The sequence below is a fragment of the Bubalus bubalis genome, chromosome 2, assembly GCF_019923935.1.
Source record: "Bubalus bubalis isolate 160015118507 breed Murrah chromosome 2, NDDB_SH_1, whole genome shotgun sequence".
Classification (NCBI taxonomy): domain Eukaryota; kingdom Metazoa; phylum Chordata; class Mammalia; order Artiodactyla; family Bovidae; genus Bubalus; species Bubalus bubalis.
This window is the reverse complement of record NC_059158.1, coordinates 174,340,274-174,362,856: the sequence shown is the minus strand read 5'-3', so window position 1 is coordinate 174,362,856 and position 22,583 is coordinate 174,340,274. Positions and strand designations below refer to the sequence as shown.

At 39.4% G+C, this 22,583-nt stretch overlaps 1 protein-coding gene and 1 long non-coding RNA gene across 4 annotated transcripts in view; one reads left to right on the top strand and one right to left on the bottom strand.

Annotated features, from left to right (window-relative positions):
* ZCCHC17 (zinc finger CCHC-type containing 17) overlaps nucleotides 1–22,583 on the top strand; it is a 51,449-nt gene that overhangs the window by 24,274 nt on the left and 4,592 nt on the right. For all 3 annotated transcript variants that reach the window (XM_006054590.3, XM_025278562.2, XM_044937991.1), the window contains exons 4-7: nucleotides 3,095–3,195; nucleotides 4,640–4,731; nucleotides 12,155–12,255; nucleotides 14,226–14,371. In XM_006054590.3, the coding sequence (XP_006054652.2) occupies nucleotides 3,095–3,195; nucleotides 4,640–4,731; nucleotides 12,155–12,255; nucleotides 14,226–14,371 (440 nt within the window). The remainder of the gene's footprint in view (nucleotides 1–3,094; nucleotides 3,196–4,639; nucleotides 4,732–12,154; nucleotides 12,256–14,225; nucleotides 14,372–22,583) is intronic.
* LOC112582953 lies at nucleotides 711–22,124 on the bottom strand. Its single transcript, XR_003107304.3, has 2 exons — nucleotides 21,270–22,124; nucleotides 711–3,746 (listed from the first exon to the last, which is right to left on the bottom strand). It is a non-coding gene; the product is annotated as an uncharacterized LOC112582953 (long non-coding RNA).

Below are 22,583 nucleotides of genomic sequence, written 5' to 3'. Positions count from 1 at the left end.
TAACTTGGTGAATTGTGTGTATCTCTGAACCAATCACTAAATTGATTAATGTATTTTGGTATATAAGCATCTGCACGCTGAAGACTCCTACACTGTGTTTTCAATTCATACCCCTCCTCTGATCTATGGACTTAGATATCCAACTGCCTACCTGACGTTTACATTCAAGACTATGGGCTCGACCATTTCTCTTGTTTCATTCACCCAATAAGCAAAGGAGATAAGCCATTAAGTTTCAACTATAAAAATCCTACACACCAGTATAACAATTTTTGTGTTCCCTTTTCATCTGTGTCCATGAGACATAGTTTTACAAAATTTCAATCATAGTGTACATATCATGTTTAGATTTTGTTTATAAATATATATATATTTGGTTTTTATAGTTAACATGTTTTATAGTTAAAAATATTCATGCTTATGGAATAATAAGAGAGAACCTACCAAAGCAAATGATCATTACTACCACACAGAGATAGGTGCTGTTAACATTTCAGTGTATTTCTTTATAGTCACATATGTACACAGAAATGAACATACGGAAATTAAGATTATATCCTGTGTATACATTTTGTAGCTTTTACACTTAATGAATGTTTAACATTTTTTTGTCTTTTAAAATACTTTTTGTAAACATTTAAATGGCATTAGTTTATCATTCACATGTATCACATAATCATTTTAAGTTGTTTATAATTTTTCATTATTAATGCTCTGCAAAATGCCATATTTAAGAGATGCTAGGGCCAAAATATATCCTACTTTGGAATCACATAGGAGAACAAATGGTTAACTCATTCTTTCTTTGTGGTACTCCAATAAATAGACCTGTTTCAGGAAAAAAATGTTCTCTCAAGTATATTAGGTTCAACATTAATTTCCTTCACAACTTCCATTTGCAGTTCAGGAAAAAAGTGAAGTTTAGAATTAGAGGACATTTGGAGCCAAAAAGATGTCAAAATGAAATGTTTCTCTTTCCTTTAGGGCATCTGAATTTCCTCTGGGTTTTCTAATTAGGTTACTCTGCTCATTACTTGATTAGGAAAAAGAAGAGAGCCCAGATCCATGAATTTTATCCAATTTAAAGATTATATGATGGTCTAAAATTTAAAACATGGGTTATATAATATATATAAAGCATTTTAGTTCTGGCAGTATTGGAATCTGTCAGCCTCCAGAATCAGCTGAAGTAGGTCTGAGAGACCCAATAACCACGAGCAGAGAAAGGAGTGGCTTCCAACAGGAGCTCCAGACACAGATGGCAGATACTTTGTTACAGGCATGTTCTGACAACCTTGTGTATGCCTGTGTGTGAGAGAGATTGAGAATAAAGGTTAGTAATTCTCTCAGGAAACTAAAGGGAGCACAAGTTTTTTGGACAGAAATCTTTGACTTATTACTTTTTCTTTAGATTCCAGGTTTATTTTCATTCAGAATAAGTGTTTATTATATTAATTTCCCTCAGAATAGAGTTTTCTCTATTATTAGAACATTTGAAAATAAAAAAAAATTAACCTGCAATCCTATACCCTGGTCTAACCATTGCTATAGCATTTTGGATTATTCCTTTCTAATTTTTGGAATCTGTTTTAAGCATTTTCATTATTTAAATGAGAAATGCTGTTTCCTACAGTGCATGGCACATAGTAGGCACTCAAATATTTGCAAAAGAATGAATTATTGATATATTTTTACATAATCTTTTGAACATTGTTTTTAATGGGCTGTCAAGTAGCCGTACCGTAGTTGACTTAGCCATTACCCTATTGCTGGATGTTTGGTTGTTTCTATTTTTTTCTCTGTCTTAAAAATACATTGAATATTTTTGATGTAAATCACTTTTCTAGGTACATATAGATTTTTCTAAGTATAAGATTTTTTTCTTAGTCTCAGAAGTGATTATGGGTCAAGTTCCTAGGGACAGAAATGCAGGAGAAACATTTTGCAAATTTCTGGCTAATTTCCCTGGGCAGTGTAAGATATTAATAAATCTAGCTTCCACCAGGGCTGGATCCAGTGCTTAGTTTATGCCTTCAGGGCTTTGTCTCTTGTTTATGCAGGCTCTTCTTTGCTTCCGTCTGGCTGACTCTTGCCACCTGGTGGTAAAGATGGGCATTGGTAACTTCTTGTAGTTTATAATCCTGACAAAAGTCTTGAGAAAGATTTGATTTAGCTAGTATCTTGTGTCTGTCCCTGAACCAGTCAGTTGCTGTGGCCTGGGGAATGAAGTACCTTGATTGACTATGCCCGTGTCATAACCCCACAGTTGGGGGTTAGATCAGCTCCAACCAAACTACAAGGACTGACCAGATTTTTTTAGAATGTAAGGAAGGTGGTTCTCCCAGAAAATGACCTTGGATAGACAAGGAAAAGGATGTCTATTAATTTTATTAAATATTTCTATCACTCTTGATAGCCATTGCTAAGTGACTTCTAAAAATTTATGTTAGCTTCAGCAGTATTTCTTATTTTACTATATTTATATCAATACCGGGTATTATTCTCTTCTAAATATTTTGCTAATTTAATAGCTTAAAAATGGTAACCTTGTTTATTTTTACTTTTTTCACTTAACATCATAATTATTTTTTATAACTAATTTAAATGGCTGCTTACTCTTTTACGAAAGATTTATCATAATTTATCAAGCTGTTTTCCAAGTATTGGTCATTTACATTTTGTAATAATTTTTATTTTTAACCTTTGTAGATAATAATACTGCAGGTATTTTTATATGCCATAAATTTTTGCCTCTGTTGAATTTTTCTTTTGGAAAAATTCAAGTGGTGTTTTTTGCATCAAAGGTATAAACATCTTAATGCCTTTTGTTTTCAAAGAATTGTACCAACTTGTATTTTTACCAGTATTATATAAATAGAGCTGTTGTATCACATCTCTACTCTATAATTAAGCATTATTTTAAAGAATATTTGTTAGTTGATTACATATAAAAAGTCATCTCAATTGTTTTAATTTTCAGTTTTAAATTAATGAAAACTTTTTCAGTGAATCCTCAACTCCCACTGTCTCTTTACTGTGTTATTTAGAGTATGCGTATGAGTATGCCCAGTGCGTTTTTTCTTCTTGTGCCCAGGTCTGGTCCATCGAACTCACATGTCATCCTGTCGCGTGGATAAGCCCTCTGAGATAGTAGATGTTGGAGACAAAGTGTGGGTGAAGCTTATTGGCCGAGAGGTAAAGTTCTGTACAACTTTAGCTGGTTAGAAACTATTAAGTAAAGCCGGGATTTTCTCAGTTTTTCATGGTGATATTTCACGAGTGTGTATATGTTGTTAACTATGGCTGATAATCTGACCTGAATTTAAACCTTTTGGCCATCTGTCTGTCATGCAAACTCAGAAGGACAGTGTGAACTGTAATTAGTGTGGTCCAATAATTACTTGTTTATAAGACTTCCCTCCCTGTAGTTCATCCAAATGATGGATGTGGAGGAAAAAAAAAAAAAGAACCAAAAAGAGAGAAGAAAACTTAAATCTATGAGCCTGTCTTTAGTAGAAAACTTCCAAATACACTTCAATTTGGACCAAAACAAAAAAGAACATAGAGTTTACAGTCATTTTTCATAATACCTGACACCATGCTATGTGAGGAAGAGTGAGAAAATGCTGGAGGACCCTGTTAACAGCAGCTCGCTTGAGGGTCTGGGGTTCTGTTCAGACCACCGGAGTGATGTGCATGCACACTGAGACCTGCTCTTCTTCCAGAGGATGGCAGAGGAGACAGTCCTGAAAGAGACATTCAACAATGTTTGAGTGCCTAATATATACTAGGTCTGAGGGACGCAAGAGTTAGTAAATCTGATATAACTGACTTCAGTGGTGATGGAACTTGTGTAGAATATATATATATTCTTGTGTAGAATATATACAAGAGGAGATAAATAAGAAGTAAGCAAACTAAAATAATTAAAAATAACTACAGATTACAGTAAGTGCTATATAGTAGGGTCAAACGATGTGGAGGTTGATTTGGATAAAATGGTCAGAAACAGACTTTTGGGGGGGTGGTGGTTGTATATGATCTGAGACCCAAAGGAAAAGGAGCCAGTCATGTGAAAAGTTGAGAAAAGCATATTGCAGGCAAAGAGAGTAGCTGATAAAGACCCCAAACTGTAGAGGCCTTCAAGTGCTGACAGAAGCAAAATTAGACCAATGTGGCTAACAACTGTCTTCACATTTAAAGACACTGTTAGTTGACTTCATGTTTAAGAAGCTTTTAGACAAAGTCCAAAAGGAGATCTAGTCCACTGGATTGTTCTGAAATCCATTCTATGCTCATGGATCTCTGAACCGATTATTACACTGAAATATATTAAAAAAAAATAGCTTTAATTTTTTGCCTGGTTACTTCCACAGGCCCCGGATTTCTGAGCAATCATTTTTGTCTTTCCCCTAAGGAGGGTCAAGAATGATAAGAAAACCATTTCCTGAAATGCCTTGCCATAGAATTTGCCTGTTATGCTTGTTAGTACCCAAAAGTTCCTAGCACAGGACCTTGACCATTAGAGGAATTCAGTGTTAAATACATGATAAAAACTTCCAATTCTTAGATAATTTTAGACCAGCAGTCCAAATGATGTACTTTGAGCTTTTGCCAATTTTCCTTTTGTGTTTTTCAGATGAAAAATGATAGGATAAAAGTATCCCTCTCCATGAAGGTTGTCAACCAAGGGACTGGAAAGGACCTTGATCCCAACAACGTTATCATTGAGTAGGTAAAAGGTTTAGAAAGGTTAAAATAACTTTTCAAACCACAGAATGATGTAGTGAATCAGGCCCACCTTTAAACGCCGCTGTTTGTAGACTGTGATATTGGTAAATTATGTGCTCTTTGGTTTTTAGAGGTAGAAAGTGTTATGTGTGTGTGTGTGTGTGTGTGTGTGCTTAGTTATTCAGTCGTGTCCGACTCTTTGTGACCCCATGGACTATAGCCCACCAGGCTTCTCTGTCCATGGGATTTTCCAGGCAAGAATACTGGGGTTTGGTAGCCATTCCCTTCTCCAGGGTATCTTCCTGACCCAGGGATCGAACCCATGTCTCCTGCATTGATGGCGACTTCTTTACCATCTGAGCCACCAAGGAAGCCCAGGAAGTGTTGTAGCGAACACTAAGATGAAATGCAAACATGCAGCTCCTAGCATAGAAGTGCTCTGTCAATGATTTAGTTTCCTTCTCCTTATTCTTTTTCTGCTTCTGCCCTTGAACCAGTTAGCCAAAAAGCATTCATCATGAGGTACTTGTTAATTGCCTTTCCCCTAGCTCTGGGACTGAAAAAAGGCAGAGACCATGTACGAGGGACAACTCCAGTGGGGTTTTAGACTCCTGCATCTTGGGATGTGCTGTGTCCTGAACACAACACCTTACTTTCACTAGCTCTTCTGACTTTTCATTTATGAATAGAAGATTTTCTGTGTAGGATACTGTCCAGTGATACACAGAATTTGCTGTCTCAGAAACTTTCTTGAATACAAGCTTAGCTCTGAGATCCTGTGGTTTCAGTTCCAGACCGCCACATAAAGCAAATGCCTTAATAAAGTGAGTCACATGAATTTTTTTATTTCCCAGTGCATACAAAAGTATACTGTAGTCTATTAAGTGTGCAATATCACAGTGTCTAAACAGCAATATATATACCTTAATTAAAAAATACTTTATTACTAAAAAGTGCTGAAATGATGACAATAGTAGCATCAGAGATCACTATAACAAATGAAGTAATAATGATGATGAAAAAGTTTGAAATACTGCCAAATTACCTCATTTGATACTGGACATAAAGTGAGCAAATACAGTTGGAAAAATAATGCCAACAGACTTTCTCAATTCAGGGTTGCCTTCAAATTGTAGAAAACACAGGATCTGTGAAGCTCAGTAAAATTAGGGTGTGCCAGAGAAGGCAATGGCACCCCACTCCAGTACTCTTGCCTGGAAAATCCCATGGACGGAGGAGCCTGGTGCACTGCAGTCCATGGGGTCACTAAGAGTTGGACACGACTGAGCGACTTCACTTTCACTTTTTACTTCATACATTGGAGAAGGAAATGGCAACCCACTCCAGTGTTCTTGCCTGGAGAATCCCAGGGACGGGGAAGCCTGGCGGGCTGCCGTCTTTGGGGTCGCACAGAGTCGGACACGACTGAAGTGATTTAGCAGCAGCAGCAGCAGTGATTTCTAGGGCTTCCCTGATAGCTCAATTGGTAAAGAGTCCGCCTGCAATGCAGGAGACCCCAGTTCGATTCCTGGGTCGGGAAGATCTGCTGGAAAAGGGATAGGCTACCCACTCCACTATTCTTGGGCTTCCCTTGTGGCTCAGCTAATAAAAGAGTCCGCCTGCAGTGTGGGAGACCTGGGTTTGATCCCTGGATTGGGAAGATCCCTTGGAGAAGGGAAAGGCTACCCACTCCAGTATTCTGGCCTGGAGAATTCCGTGGACTATATAGCCTATGGGGTCGCAAAGAGTTGGACACGACTGAGGGACTTTCACTTCACAAGTGGTTTCTAATTAGGGGTTCCTAGATCCTTAATATCCCTTGAAGGAGGCTGAGGGGTTTATGAACTGTTTTCAGTGTTTCAGAAAGCCAACTAAAATCATATGTTTATCCTCAGGTTAACCATGACATTATTTTGTTGCTTCTTACATAAAATATCACATTGTTTATTTCATGCTAATTTGGTGCTCTTAGTGGCCATCATGTTATTTAATTTTTTTAAATAAGAAAAAAAAGTGTTGTTTGAGTGGGGTCTTGGCAATGCAGTGTTTGGAAGCCCTTCTGAAAAAAAATAATTTTGAATATGAAGGAAGGGAAGTAATATTTATTGAATACATACTATATGTCAGACTTACGTAAGGTGATTCACACACATTAATGTGTCTAATTCTTATAACAACCTGCAAAGTGGGTGTTATTTCCATTTTACTTTATTTTCTTAGTTTCTAGCTTGATACTTGGTGATAACTTGCCGGTGATGGTGTAACAAGTTACGGTGGGTTGAATCCAGGTCTCTCTGATGTTAAAACTAATATTGTTTCCCCCACATGATGCTTCCAGGTGTTGCATGTGACTTACGGAGTTTTTCATATTATTGTAGTTTAGTCTCTAAATGTTGACAGGTTTGTAGGGCTGATTTTTTGTTTTTTGGTAGGGCTAATTATTGACACATACTTTACATTTGAAATTTTTTATAATTCTGAGCCCAGAAACGTTATGTGTGATTGCACTGTAATAGATTACTTCTGCTCCAAAGAATCCTGTCTATACAGACACATTAAAAAGCAGTGAAATTTCCTAAAGCCACTCTTATAAGGGTAAAAATACAAAACAAGATAAAAGAGCTGCATCTGTTTCTTACAACGAGGGAAGAAAATCGGAAGGAAGGGACCCCTTGGTTTTATGTTGTACATGTTTCTATGTATGGGCTATTTCTAGTAATGACCAAGTGGCTGAACAGGAACTTTTGTTGTAAACTATTTATAGACTGCATCTAGGAAAGAAGCATGGTGTAGTGGAATGATGACAGGTTTTAGAGTTAGACTCGAATCAGGAAGAGCCCTAGTTCTGCCCCAAGCTACTGTATGACCCTGAAGAGATTACCTAGCCTCTCTGAACCTCAGTGAAGGTATATCTTCACTGTACCAAGTGACTGGCACCTACATCTTGGTGTAATAGAAATGATGGTATGGTTTAAATTAAATCTTGTTTAGAAAGAACCTTAGCTTAGAAGGGAACGGAAAGGCTGCCCACTCTAGTATTCTGGCCTGGAGAATTCCATGGACTGTATAGTCCATGGGGTCACAAAGAGTCGGATATGAGTGAGAGACTTTCACTTTCAGCTTATTGTCTAATCTATAGTAGAAATTTAACATATAACAACTACTTGTAGTTGTTGTTTTAAAATATTTCTTCATTTTTCCTCTAGTATCTGAGATTATCATACCTTTTCTTTTGTTTTTTATTTTTTGGCCATTCTGCATGCCATGCAGGGATCTTAGTTCCCTGACCAGGAATTGAACTCATGCCTTGTGCCGTGAAAGCATGGAGTCTTAACCGCTGGACTACCTGGAAAGTCCCCCACACTCTTTCTTTTGAAAAATATATAAAAACCATGAGGCAGAGGCCACATCTTATCTTTCTTATCTCACATAATGCCTGATGTTTAGTAGTTGTTTAGTTAGTGTATCCATTTACTTATTATTTGACAAATATTTATTGGGCTCCTATTCTATTTGAAGTACAATGGCAATACCAAGGTTTCTGTCTAAGGACCTTACTGCCTAGTGTAATGAAGTAATTATGCAAATAACTTTGATACAAGGCAACATGTAATAAATATTAAAAGAGTGGTTTAAAGGAAGGATTCTAGGAAATATCTTGAAGAGGAAGAGTTGATATCAGGCCTTGATGGTCAAAGAAGAGGGGACAGTTGAGCTAAGTCTTGAAGAATAGGTAAGATTTTGTCAGGCAGTAGGGGAAAGAATAGTATTCCAGGCAGAAGGAACAGTTTGAGGAAAGGCATGAGGCAGGAAAGCATGTGGCACATTCAAGAGTCTTGTTTAAGGAAAGAAGAGGGTATGCTTAGGTACAAGAATGTAGGGCTTGAAAGATAGTTTGGAGTCAGATTGTGGGCAGCTTTGCATATCAGTCAAAGAATATGAATGTTTTTAAAGCCTTTGAGTGGGAGAGACTCTCCAGGTACCCCATTCTCTGGCTTCACCCTGTTAGGTTCAATATCTTGATGTTGTCTCCAGCTGCCCACAGCTTGACAACTACCTTTCATTCTCCATCAAAATCTAGTGGTCTTATATTTCATTCCCTCAGGCCCCAAAGTATTGAATATTAACAAGGTCATCTAATAAGTGAATCTGCAAACGGAAAAGGGCTAAATACAGTTTCCAGTTGGGTTTAACCAGCATAGTATAGTCTTTAGAAAGAGCGTTTATGTATGACCACGCTGTAATTATCCGTTTATATATCTCTTTCTACCATGTCCTATCACTTTACTATACTCCTCACATCATTAGTACTAGTGTTTGCTTCTTATTAGTTAAACTTAAAAATGAAAGATTAATCTAACTGTGTGTGCTGGAGACCAGTAAATGAATTATTACTGTTTAAGTGAAATGTACTGAAGCCTAAACTAGCTTGATGGCAATAAGGACAGAAAGGGAGTGAGTGCCATATTTGTTGACTTGAGTGTTAGGTGGGAGGTATGATTTGGCTTATGGTGTGTTTGAATCCACAGAGGATTGGAATTGATTATAATGAGGGTTTGCTTAGGCTGCAACTCATAGCCACTTGAAACTGAGCTCTACAAATGACATCTGAAAGCAATGGAGTTTTTGTGACTGTTTAAGTTATGTCCCCAAGAACCTGCCTTGTTTTCTTAAATTTAATTTTATTGCAGCGAGAACATTTAACATGAGATCTACCCTCTTAACAAATATTGAAGTGTATAATACAGTATTGTTGACTATAGGTACAGTGCTGTGCATTAGATCGCTAGAACTTACTCACCTTCCTTAGTTGAAACTTTATACCCTAGGTAAGTAACTCACTATTTACTTCTTCACGCTCCTCACCTTGGTGTTTGTTCCTCAAGCTTCACTCTTTGAATGGACCCTCTCCTGTGACCCATACCAGATAGCTGACCTTCTATCATTTGAGTAAGATTCTTCTAGGGCACAAGCTAGGGATATTAACAGACTTTAGAACTTAAACCATATGCTTGTGTGGTCTGTCCCAGCTGGGAAGCCACTAGTCACATAGGCGATTTAAATGTGAATTATTTGAAAGTAAATAAAGTTTACCATCTAATTCCTCAATCACAAACCACATTTGAAGTGCTCATTAGCCATAGACACACAGTCAGACGTAGTCAGCAGTACAGACATATTCTAGAACTTTACATCTTTGCTTTTTTTTTTTGACAACAGTATGCTAGATGGTGTGCTGTCTGCTCAGATATAGAAAAGAATTTAACATAGACTTTACTTTTCAAGTCCTGGTTGTGATAAAGTTGTTGTTTAGGTGCTAAGTTGTGTCCAACTCTTTGTGACCCCTTGGGCTACAGCACTCTAGGCTTCCCTGTCCTTCGCTATCTCCCGGAGTTTGCTCAAATTCATGTCCATTGAGTTGGTGATGCTATCTAACCATCTCATCCTCTGCAGCTCCCTTCTTTTGCCTTCCATCTTTCCCAGCATCAGGGTCTTTTCCCATGAGTTGGCTTTTTGCATCAGGTGTGGAATAAAGGGTGAGGCAAAATATAAACAAATTAGTAAAATAAAGTGAGTATTAACTTTGCCTGTGGTAACAGGGAGCATTTTATAGAAGATGCAATATTTGAGCTGAACTTTGAAGAATGAATGGGACAGAATATGGAGTATCTTGATCCTCTTTGTTTCCTGTCTTGAGCCCACATAGCCCATAAAACTTGACTAGAATCTGTGAAGTGAGTAGCTTTGTTCTGCTTTGATTAACCTGCATTGCTTTGGGTAATGTGGCTCTTTTGGCACAATATTTCTCTACTTTTGCTGGACTCTGGAGAGACCCGCTAGTGAACAGTTGGAAAAGCCTAGGTGAAGTCAGAGTTCAAAGTTAAAGACATTCAGGTAAAGAAAAATATTTTGGATAAAGAGCAAAGAAATTTCAGCAAGCATCCATTGATGTGTTGCTTGCCAAGCCTTGGGCTGAGGTGCCAGGGAAACAAAGACAAGTAAGATATTTTTAAACAGGCCCGAATCTAGAAAGAAATAACTATGTGGTGTGATATGTGCTAGGATTGAAGTGTATATAGGATGCAGTTTGAGTCTGAAAGGAAGAGTGATCAGGGGTGATACTCTTCAATTAAACATTGTCTAAGAATACTCTGTGTAGGTGCTGTGTATTATAGTAAAGGTGTAGTAAAAGCTGAGACAGCTGGGGCACTTCGGCTCTGCTGGTAGCTGCCATTGGTAAACACACTGTATGGCAGTGTCTACTGAGACAGATGCCCTATAACTCAGTAGTTACAGTCCTACCTGGAATTAGGCATTTCACAAAAGAAACACATGTACGTATACAAGTTCACCAAAAGACATGTGCTAGAAAGTTCACAGAAGCACTCTCATAGTAGAAATTACTCAAATATTCATCAACAGAAAAATGCTTTACAGCAATGAGAATGAATGATCCACAGCCACACACAACACAGATGGATCTCACAAAGCAGTGAAAGAAGCCAGATACAGAAGGGTCCATACTCTGATTCTCTTGATATAACTTAGAAAAATATGTAAAACTAATCTATTCTGTTAGGAACTAGAATAGTGGTTGTTCTTGGAGGAGGCACAGTGGCTAGAGGGGCTTCTGTGGTGTTGGTGATGTTCTGTTTCTCTGAGGAATGATTATGTGGATATTTCAAATTGTGAAAAATCAGTCAAGCTGTATACTTGTGAGTACTTTTCTGTGTGTATTTTATTATTTGGTCATATATTTAGAATTTTTTAAAAGTGTTATGGGACTATGAACAAAGAGATTAATTCTGGCTGAGGGACTTAGGGAGGAGAGTTTGATAAAAGGAGGAGCAATAACTGAGCCGAGCCTTGAAATGTTTGGGTGTAGTTAGGCGGTGAGGTGGGAGTAAAGAGGGGAAGCAAAGCATTTCAGGAAGAGGGAGGGGCCTAAGCAAAAGCAGTGAACCATCTGGGGAAGGTAAAATAGTGTGGTTTGGCTCGAGCATATTGTACAAGTGAAGGTGAGGCCAGAAAAGTAGGTTAGAGACAGGCTATGAGAGGCCTTGAATACCAGCATAAGAAATTTGGACTTGATTTTTTAAGAAATCTTTGATGGTCACCAGGAGTGACCTTGTAAGGGTTGTAGGGGACCTAGCAAGGTGAGTAATTGTATCTTTATCCCCTGTGCATGAGTAAGATGAAATCTAGTCTTATTCATAGTAATTAATTCAGAGCCTTGTCCTGAATGAAAAAATTGTCTAGTTCATGTCGTTGCTTTCACTGCCTATCTCCTTAGGCCCAGTGCTTTTCCTTTCTCCCTTCTACCTGCCAAAAACAAAACAAAAAACCAACATAGAGTATTAGCTAGTAGTATCTCTGGCCACATCTCTTAAGAGGGCCAACAGTCAGTATCATTTCATTACAGGCAAGAAGAGAGGCGGAGGCGGTCCTTCCAGGATTACACTGGGCAGAAGATCACCCTCGAGGCTGTCCTGAACACCACCTGCAAGAAGTGTGGCTGTAAAGGTAAGGTGAAGCCTCTGCCCTTTCAATTTTATTCTCCTTGTGGATGAACCCTTTACAGGATGAGGGAGGCCACCTAGTGTGCCTTTAGATCACCCTGGGTTTTAGCCAAGTGTTGGCCTCACCTGCTTATCTGCTGTTCCTCCTAGACTCACATCAGACTTCATGACTTGTTGCTTTTTCTGTTTCCTTTTCTGAATGCTGGCCCTGCCGGGTACTACACTACCACCACTACTCCCCTCCCTCACAGGCGATGCCTCCCTGGGCAGGGCCCCCATGTACTATGACAGGAGGGGTAAGAGTGTTGGATTATTAACAATCTAAATTTCATCTCTAAGGACCATTATTGTTTTGTTGCAAAAATTAAGTGACTTGGAAATATATTCCTTAAGGATCCAAGTCAATCCTTTCTTGCTTATTTTACCTTTCTCTCTCTAACTTCTGAGTTCTGAATACAATATTTTTTTCATAGTAAAGAATAGTCTAGTCACTTCCTTTTAGCTTTGTTTCCTCAAGTTTCCTCCAGTCCTACTCAAATATTAAAGAGCTCTTTTAGCCTGACTTCCCTTGTTGGAGCTATAATAGGAGGGATTGCCATCTTCTCATTTTCAGAGTGACCTCAATTTGTCACCAGGTCTCCCTAGCCTTTCATCTACCTTGCTCTCTTGACTTTTCTACGAGTGGTAGCAGATTTGTGTCCTGGTTGAGGTTGTGGGGTTTAAGTCCTGATTTATCATTAATGTAGAGGGAGGAAGGGAAAAATGAAATTGAGAGAACAAATACTTCCTTGCAGATATTGTGGGATTGTTCCAGATATTTGGAAAACTTTATGCTGTATTCTCCTTCCAGGCACTATTCAGGTTCTGGACTCTTGAGTTGCAAAGTCTTATAGTTTACACATAGCTTTTTGATGATCTCATCAAATTCTTTGTGCCCCTAAGGCAGGGCCTACAAAAAGCTCACATAAAACCAGCTGTGTAGCATCTGTTAAAGGGCCCCTTAATAGTAATGTAGGCGCAGGGAGAGTGAGGTTCTCTTATCTTCAACTTGTTTCCACCAGGTGTTACATGAGGCAGAAAAGAATAATGAAAGATGGAGTTTGGCCCAGGCAGGCCAAAGGTGGTTGGTTTGGGTGCAACAGAACAGGGCAGGGAGACATGAGACCCAGGGTAAGTTTTAGTTCTGCTGTCTGTGTGACCTTGAGGTACTTCTTTACTCTGGGCCTTCATATCTTCTGCAAATGCAGTGTTGGATTTGATGTTCTCTCAGGCCTTGCCGGACCTGACAGACTGTGAATGTTGACTTTCCCTAGGTGACTTTGCTGTCTCTCTATGTGTTAGCTTGAATTTGAGTGCTGTGTTCTTGCCTGCTGCCTAAGAGCTATCTTCCTTTAGGGCTTCTTTGCCTGCCACTTAGCTCCCTCTGGTAAATATTCTGCTCTCTGGAGCAGCCTTTCATTGTCAGAAATAAGTTCCAGATAGACCTTTAAAACCAATGCAGAATACGTGGGTTCAATCCCTGGGTTGGGAAGATCCCCTGGAGAAGGAAATGGCAACCGATTCCAGTATTCTTGTATGGGAAATCCCACAGACAGAGGAGCCTGGCGGGCTACAGTCCATAGCTATGGTTGCAAAAGAATCAGACATGACTTAGCAGCTAAACAACAACAACAAGACCTTTAAAAATTACTCAACCCAGTTGCAAATGAGGGCAGCACAAGCCTATATCCTCACATTCTTTGCCATTTCCAAAGCAGTGCCAGCGTTTCCCACAGCTCTAGGACCAGCTGCCTGTCTAGCTCTGGTTGAGTGAGCAATGCCGTCAAGCTGCTCTGAATGCAACAGCTGCTGTGAATGAACTTAGTAGTACCTCCTGAACCAGCCAGCCCTTCAGGAGCTTCTGGAGAAAAGATCCACCTGCTAAGGGGAGAGATCGCTTCTTCCCTCCCTACTTTTTCTACTTTTTTTCTGCAGGCCACTTTGCAAAGGATTGTTTCATGCAACCAGGTGGGACCAAGTATTCTCTGATACCTGATGAGGAAGAGGAGAAAGAAGAGGCAAAGTCAGCAGAGCTTGAAAAGCCTGACACCACGAGAAATTCTTCTAGAAAAAGAAAGAAGGTGAGTGCTATCTTGCTTTTATTTATCATATTTTTTTGAGTTTTAAAATAAAAATATACTTTTTGCAGAAATTTTAGAAATACTGAGAAACGTAAAGAATGTTAGGATCTCTTGTAATCTTTCCACCCAGTGAGACTCTTAATATTCCTATATTTTTCTAGGTAAATATATACATAGATAAATATATAATGTTCTATGTAATTGTATATATATGATATGATTTGTATATCATATCACGTATATATATATGATTTTCACATATATATATGTGTTTACACATAAACGCACAATCATCATCTTGCTAGGTATAGTTTGTATCCTACTTTTTTCATATTTATCAAAAGCATTTTCTAGTATCCTAAAGTGTTCTTGCGCGTGTTAGTTGCTCAGTTGTGTCCGACTTTTTGTAACCCCATGGACTGTAGCCTGCCTGGCTCCTCTGTCCATGGGATTCTCCAGGCAAGAATACTGGAGTGGTAGTCATTCCCTTCTCCAGGGGATCATCCCAACCTAGGGATCGAACCCAGGTCTCCTGCATTGCAGGCAGGTTCTTTACCATCTGAGCCACCAGGGAAGCCCCAAGTATTCTTAAAAACTTGATTAAAGAGCACCATACGATACTCTACCCTATGGCTAAATGATGGTTTATTTAATTGTATTTTTTGTGGGATATTTTTGAAGACTTCAACCTAGTCTTTGGCCAAGTCTCTTATTTCTTTCTTTAGATAAATTCCTAAGTAAGATTGCTGGATAAGGGCTTTAAGACTCTTTATACATCTTATCAAATTGTCTTTCTAAAAAGTACTTATTTTGCACCCAGCAGTGGATAAGAGTGCCTGTCTCACTGCGTTGTATCTTCCATCTGTACAATTCATAAAACAGACATTATTGTAGTGCAGGAAAAAACCCAGTGCATTTGTAGCATACAGCACAGAGAGGAAATGGGAAGAAAAAAAAAAAACAACTATGCTATAATTAGGTCAGAAATAGTTGTTCTCATATAGTGTAGTGTTTTTTTTAGTTGTGGCCAGTTATTAAGTTTTGGAGTTTTCTTTGGTTTTGTTTTGTTTTAAAGCTTTAGCAAACTTTTAAAGTGGTCATTTTGTTCCAGGCATTGCAAACCTAGGAACATAAAAACTCTGATGTCCTTGCCCTCAGTGGGCATTATTTAAAAATTTAAGTATTTTCTTCATTTTTTGGACAAGGAAAAAGGCCCATTGTACCATTATTAAGAATTAGCCCAATATATGGGTGATAATTTATCAATCTGTATATTCTTTCCCTGGGTGATCACATCCCTTCTAAGACTTCAGCTGCCCTGACAACTTTGACGTCACTAAGTAATATCCCAGTGGTACCTCAAACTCTGGCTTGGAGCCAGTCAGACACAGTATAAGACCTTTCTGTGCTATTTGCTAACATCAGTAACTGGCAAAGTAGGATTGTTGTGGATCTTTGATAATTGTGCTCCTTGCAGAGTGATGCCCAGCTCCTCAAATTAGATATAAAGCACTGACAAGTACGTTTTTAATTAATGTTACCTGTCACGACTATCATTAGCTCTTCTTTGGCCCTCCTCCCTATACACACACTTCTACCCCAAGCCCCATAAAAACACAACCACCAAAACCCTTGTTTCTTGTATTTCTAGTTTTAATGACAGCAGTAACCTTCCAGTCTCCAAGAAAGAAACAGTGTGCAATTAATTTTTTTCTCCTTTCTATCCTGTACATAGTCAGTCACCAAGTCCTGTCTGTGGTGCCTTATAATATCAATTCTCTTCCTTCCTCCCCCTCCCACTACTACTGTGCATTTTTGCTCCTTACCTCTCTCACTTATATTCAGACTACTGAACTAGCCCAAGGAGATTTAAAAAAAAATTTTTTTTTTTAATATTTGGTTTCCCTGGGTCTTCCTTGCTGCATGCAGGTTTTCTGTAGTTGCAGTGAGTGGGGCTACTCTTGGTTTGCAGTGTGCAGGCTTCTCCTGTTGCTGAGCATAGGCTCTAGGTGTGTGGGCTTCAGTAGTTGTGGCACAGGGGCTCATTAGTTGTGGCTCGTGGGCCCTAAAGCACAGGCTCAATATTTGTGGCGCATGGGCCTTAGTTGCCTGCGGCATGTGGAATCTTCCCAGACCAGGAATCGAACCCGAGTCCCCTGCATTGGCAGGCAGATTCTTGTCCACTGTACCACCAGGGAAGTCCCAGCCCATGGAGATTTTTAAAATACATGTTTCCCTTCTACCTCTTGAGTACCAAGTTCACAGGGCCTGGATCTGGACATCTGATTTTTTTGAAAAACAAACAAACAAACAAACCCTTATCTCACTGCTTGACTCTCTGTTGCCCTCTGCTTAAACTCTGAATGTGGACTGCTCTGAGGCTGTGGCTGTTGTATTTCTCCCTTCTCTTCTGTAACTGTTGTTGTTCAGTGGCTAAATCTTGTCCAACTCTTTGCAACCCCATGGACTGCAGCATGCCAGACTTTCCTGTCTTTCATTATCTCTTGGACTTTGGTCAAATTCATGTCCATTGAGTTGGTGATGTTGTATCTCATCTGTCATCTCATCTTCTGTCGTCCCCGTCTCATGTCATCCTCTATCATCCGCTTCTCCTTTTGCCTTCAGTCTTTCCCAGCATCCAGATCTTTTCCAGTGAGTCGGCTCTTTGCATTAGGTAGCCAAAGTATTGGAGCTTCAGCTTCAGCGTCAGTCCTTAAAACAAATATTCAGGGTTGATTTCCTTTAGAATTGAATAGTTTGATCTCATTGCTGTCCAAGGGACTCTCAGGAGTTTTCTCCCGCACCACAGTTCGAAAACATCAATTCTTCAGTACTCAGCCTTCTTTATGGTCCAACTCTCACATCCATACATGACAACTGGAAAAACCATAGCTTTGACTATGCAGACCTACAGACCTTTGTTGGCAAAGTGATGTCTCTGCTTTTTAATTTCTGCTCTCTAGGTTTGTCATAGCTTTCTTTCCAAGGAGCAAGTATCTTTTAATTTCATGGCTGCAGTCACTGTCCATAGTGATTTTGGAGCCCAAGAAAATCAAATCTATCACTGCTACTTTTTCGCCTTCTATTTGCCAGGGAATAATTTCTTTCTGCATTGCTTTGTAGTTTTCATTGTAGAATTATTAATATTTTTGCCTCCCTAGCTAAGTTTATTCCTAAGTATTTTATTCTTTTTGATCCTATTATAAATGGAATTGTTTTCTTAATTCCTTTTCAGATTGCTAGTTGTTAGTGTATAGAAATGAAACTGATTCTGTATGTTGATTTTGTATCCTGCAACTTTTCTGAATTCATCGATTAGTTCTAATAGTTTTTTGTGGACTCTTTAAAGATTTTTTACATAAAGATTATATCTATAGACAGATAATTTTACTTCTTTAGTAGAGCTTGATTTTAAACTGAATTCTATTTATATGTTGCAGGGATTTTTTTCATTCTCTTTTAACCTTTTAGAATTTGAATGGTGTTTGTCAGATTCCTAAAATGGTTCTGTGGTTTTCTCACTGCTGTGGGTCTTTGGGTGTTTTTGTGTTGCTTAATACAGCTGGTACAATTAGTTATTGCTTTGTTTCTAAAGCTGCTTTGAGATGTGTGTTTTAGTTCTCCAAGATAATTATTAAGGATCTGCTAGGTATGAGGCTCTTTATGACCTGCTTAGTCAACCCATTATCCAACCTTCTGTTGCTCTTCACTTAGTAGAGAAATAGTCTGATGAACAGTGGCAGTAACAGTCATCATACCTACTACTTTTTAAAGTACCTTTGTGTATATGAACTTCTGACTCATGAGTCCTCTTTGATTAAAAGGTGCTCTAAGGGAATTGACATGTAAAATCTCCCCCCTTGGTGCCCATTGTTTCTACCAAGAAAGCAGCTAGCACCATTGTCTTCACACCTTGTCGTTAATCCCTTCATTATCTTTTATGCCTTACATTTGTTTAGTATTTACAATTTATAAAATAACTTAATTTTTTTTCCTTTTCCTTTCTGGGGGCACTCTGCATGCCATGTGGGATCTTAGTTAACCAACCGGGAATCAAACCTGTGCCCTCTGTAGTGAAAGTGCTGAGTCTTAACCACTGGACCACCAGGGAAGCCTTGTACAAAAATCTAGTATGCATTGGTTTAATTCAGTGCTATACCTGTTCATTACATGACAGTTTTCATCCCAGTGTCTGAAAATTGCAAGTCATTTTTTTGGCTGTAATTAGAACAAGAGGAACCTCTGTGTTGCAAATAGAAATGGGCCATGAAGAGGCTAGTAAAATAGGTATAGAGGCTTTTATAGTGAAGCCCTGGATACTCTTTCCATGAACCTGTTGTCTGTGCTTTGCTAGCCTCTTTCACTTATCATATGCCATCATGGGTCTTTCTAAATCAGGCTCTATTATGAGGAGGCATCTACCTTGGGGTTAGGCTGCCTGCTTATTATAGTGAAGTTTAGCTATATATTTGATCCAGAATATAATTTTCATCTTTTGATTCGGCTACTATAATTACTCTCTGCTGTACTATATATAGAAAACAGAACTAGAAAGCCATCCCTTGGCTGCAGTGCTGGCTCTGTTCTGTTATCCAGAGAATTTCTGGTGCCTACCTTCGAGAGAGGTTGCCAGTCCTGGGCCCGATCTGCTGGAGCACAGAGGGTCATCCAGTGTAGTCCGCTCAAAAGCCTTCTATGATTCCCCTTTTTCTATGGAAAAGTCTGAGTTCCTTTAAGACTTTTCATGATTTGTCCAACATCACAATATCATCTCTTTACCAGTCCCTTCTGTCACACACTCTACTCCAACCTCATTCATTAAAAGAATTTCTATTATATGCCAAGCTCTGTTCTAGTCATTGCAGGTACAATAGTGACCAAACAGGTAAAATTCATGGCACTTTCTTTCTAATGAGGGTTACAGACAATGAACTTAGTAAGTAAATACTAACATTTCAAGTACTGATAAGTCCTGTGTGTTGTGCATTAATCTGCTCAGTTGTGTTTGACTCTTTGCGACCTCATGGACTGTATCCCGCCAGGCTCCTCTGTCCATGGGATTCTCCAGGCAGAATACTGGAGTGGGTAGCTAGTCCTTTATCCAGGAGATCTTCCCAACCCAGGGATCAAACTTGAGTCTCTTGCACTGCAGGCAGGTTCTTTGCTGTCTGAGCCACCACGGAAGCCCGATAGGTGCTATGGATAAAATTAATTTGGTTATGAGAGGTAGGGAATGGTAGAATGGGGTAAGGGAATAGGTGACTTCCCATTCTAGACAGGATGGTAAGGGCAGGCTTTTCTCAGAAAGCATCATTTGAGTTGATCTTTGAAGGAAGTGAGAAAGCAAGCTACTCAGAGAAGTGGTGAGTGAGCCCTTCAACAGGTACGCTAGCTAGGTATTGGGAATGAACTTGGCCTTTTTAAGGAACAGCAAGGAGGCCAGTATAGGAAGTGAATGAGTTAAAGGAAACCAGGACCTTATATGAGAATATGAGGACCTCAACTTTCACTTAGAATGAGATGGTTGTCATTAGGGGTTTTGAGTAGAGGGATGACATGATCTCGGAGAAGGCAATGGCACCCCACTCCAGTACTCTGGCCTGGAAAATCCCATGGACGGAGGAGCCTGGTGCACTGCAATCCACGGGGTCGCTAAGAGTTGGACACAACTGAGCGACTTCACTTTCACTTTCATGCATTGGAGAAGGAACTGGCAACCCACTCCAGTGTTCTTGCCTGGAGAATCCCAGGGATGGGGGAGCCTGGTGGGCTGCCGTCTCTGGGGTCGCACAGAGTTGGACATGACTGAAGCGACTTAGCAGCAGCAGCATGACATGATCTGACTTCTCTTTTAAGTGAATTATTCTGGCTACTGTATGGAAATTAGATGGTCAAAAGGCAAAGGTGGAAGTAGCAAGCTAGTTAATAGTATTAATAATCCACATGAGAGATGATGGAGGCTTGTACTAGAATGATAGTAGTGGAGGTGGTGAGAAGGGAGTTGAAGCGTGGATATATTTTGAAGGCAGAGCTGACAGAATTTGTTGAGTGATCAGATGTAAGATAAGGAAGAGAACAATTGAATATGACTGCAAGGTTTTGGGTTAACTGAGCTAAGAAAAGGAATGCAGAAGTAGGTTTGGGAATGGAGAGCAGTTGGGTTTAGTTTGAGTTGTCATCAATGAAAATGGGAGAGAAAACTGGAGGGGCAGGAGAGTAGGTTTGGGAGGGGGTGAGGCATAGAAGCCTATCAGGTACACACATGGATGTGTAGAGAGAGCAGTTAGATGTGTAGTTTTGGAGGTCAAAGGAAAGGCTCAGGTGAGATATAAATTTGGGAGCCATCTATAGATAGATGGTATTTGAGTTCATATATGAGATTGCCTGGAGACTAAATATAGGGAAGAGAACAGGTTTGAGGACTTGAGCCCCAGAGTGTTTCAATTTTTAGAGGTTATGGAGCAAGGGAGTCTGAAAAAGAACAGCTAGGGAAGTTGGTGGAGAGTGAGAAAATGTGGCGGACGTTAAGTGAGGAGTGTATTTTACGGAAAATAGACTGGGTCAAATGCAGCTGATCGACCAAGTAAATGAGGCCTAAGGATTAACTATGAATTTGGCCGTGTGGAGATCATTGGTAACTTTGACAAGACCGGTTTCAGTATAGTGGTGTTAACCAGGTTAACAATTTTAACCTGGTTAAAATTGCTTAGGAGGGTTTTGTTTTTTTCTTTAATGGGAACTATAAGAGCACATTTGTTTACTGTTGGGAGCCACTAAAGAAGGAAAATTTGATGCAGAAAAGAGGGGACAATTCTTGGACTGATGTCTTTGAGTAAGAAAGAAGTGATGGGACCCAGTACACGGTAAATAAGCCACACGGGAGCTTTCAAGCATTTACCTTATCTGTCTTCCCTCTGTCTGGAAGACCCTCACTTCCCTTCTTCCATCAGCATTACCACCATACTCCACCTGCCAAAGCCATATTCATCTTTTAGAAGTACAACACATTACCTATCCTTCATGAGACCATTCCAAATTCCTCAGATATAATTGATTTCTTTCCCTTATGTGTCTGTGGTATGTTGCTTGTACTTTTCTTACATCACTTCCATGGACTGCCTAGTATCTTAATTAGTGTTTCTCCTTGATTAGTGTGTACCTTGAAGGCTTCTGATCCCTGATTTCTAATGTCATTCAAGTATTACAAGAGACAAATTAGTAGATATTCCTGGCTTATAGAAGGTACTCAACAAATATTTGTTGAATGAGTGTACTGTATGGTTATAGGGAGTCATTCTTTCCCTTGTTTGACGAGGTTAGCTTAGGTTTGGAGGAATGGTGCCAGTCACTACTACTGAGCTACTAAATGTGTTTACTTTGCATCTGCTACTATGGCTTTAGTAGGTACTCTGTTTGTCTGAATTATATTAAAAATCTGTGTATTCTTATCTCCTAAGCAACATTTCATGTAACTATGGCTTTCTAAAATGCTTTGTAGGTAGTAAAGTTCAGTAAATATTTGTGAGTTGATTAATAAACCTTTTCCTTCCAGTCTTACCCTTTCCAAGCTTTGATAAAGTGGGTCTTATAGGCAGATTCTAACCAGGAATCACCTTCCATCCTACTGTACAGAAATTCACCCTGGAGAATCAGTTTGAGAATCAAATTTTCTCTTGAGAATCAATCATTTCTCAAGAATAAGAAAATAAATAACCAGTGCTTTCTCAAGAGTGGTTCTTAAGAATAAATAGAAAAAGACTTCCCTGGTGACACAGTGGATAGGAATCTGCCTGCCAGTGCAGGGGACATGGGTTTGATCCCTGGTCTGAGAAGTTTCCACATGCTGTGGGCAGCTAAGCCAAGGTGCCACAACTACCGAGCCTTCGCTCTAGAGGCTGCAAGCTGCAGCTACTGGAGCCCACACACTCTAGGGCCCACAGACCACAACTAACAAGGCTCTGTGCTGCAACTACTCAAGCCTGTGCTGGCAACAGGAGAAGCCACCACAATGAGAAGCCTGCACACTGCAACAAAGAGCAGATCCTGTTGATTGCAACTCGAGAAAGCCTGGGTGCAGAAACAAAGACCCAGTGCAACCAAAAAGAGAAAAGAATAAAAAAGAATATATGTTTGCTTGCTTGATTTCTGGCCAATCAGTGCCTTTGGGTTAAAAAATGCTAATTTAGGTGCTGCCTTTAATATACTGCTACTG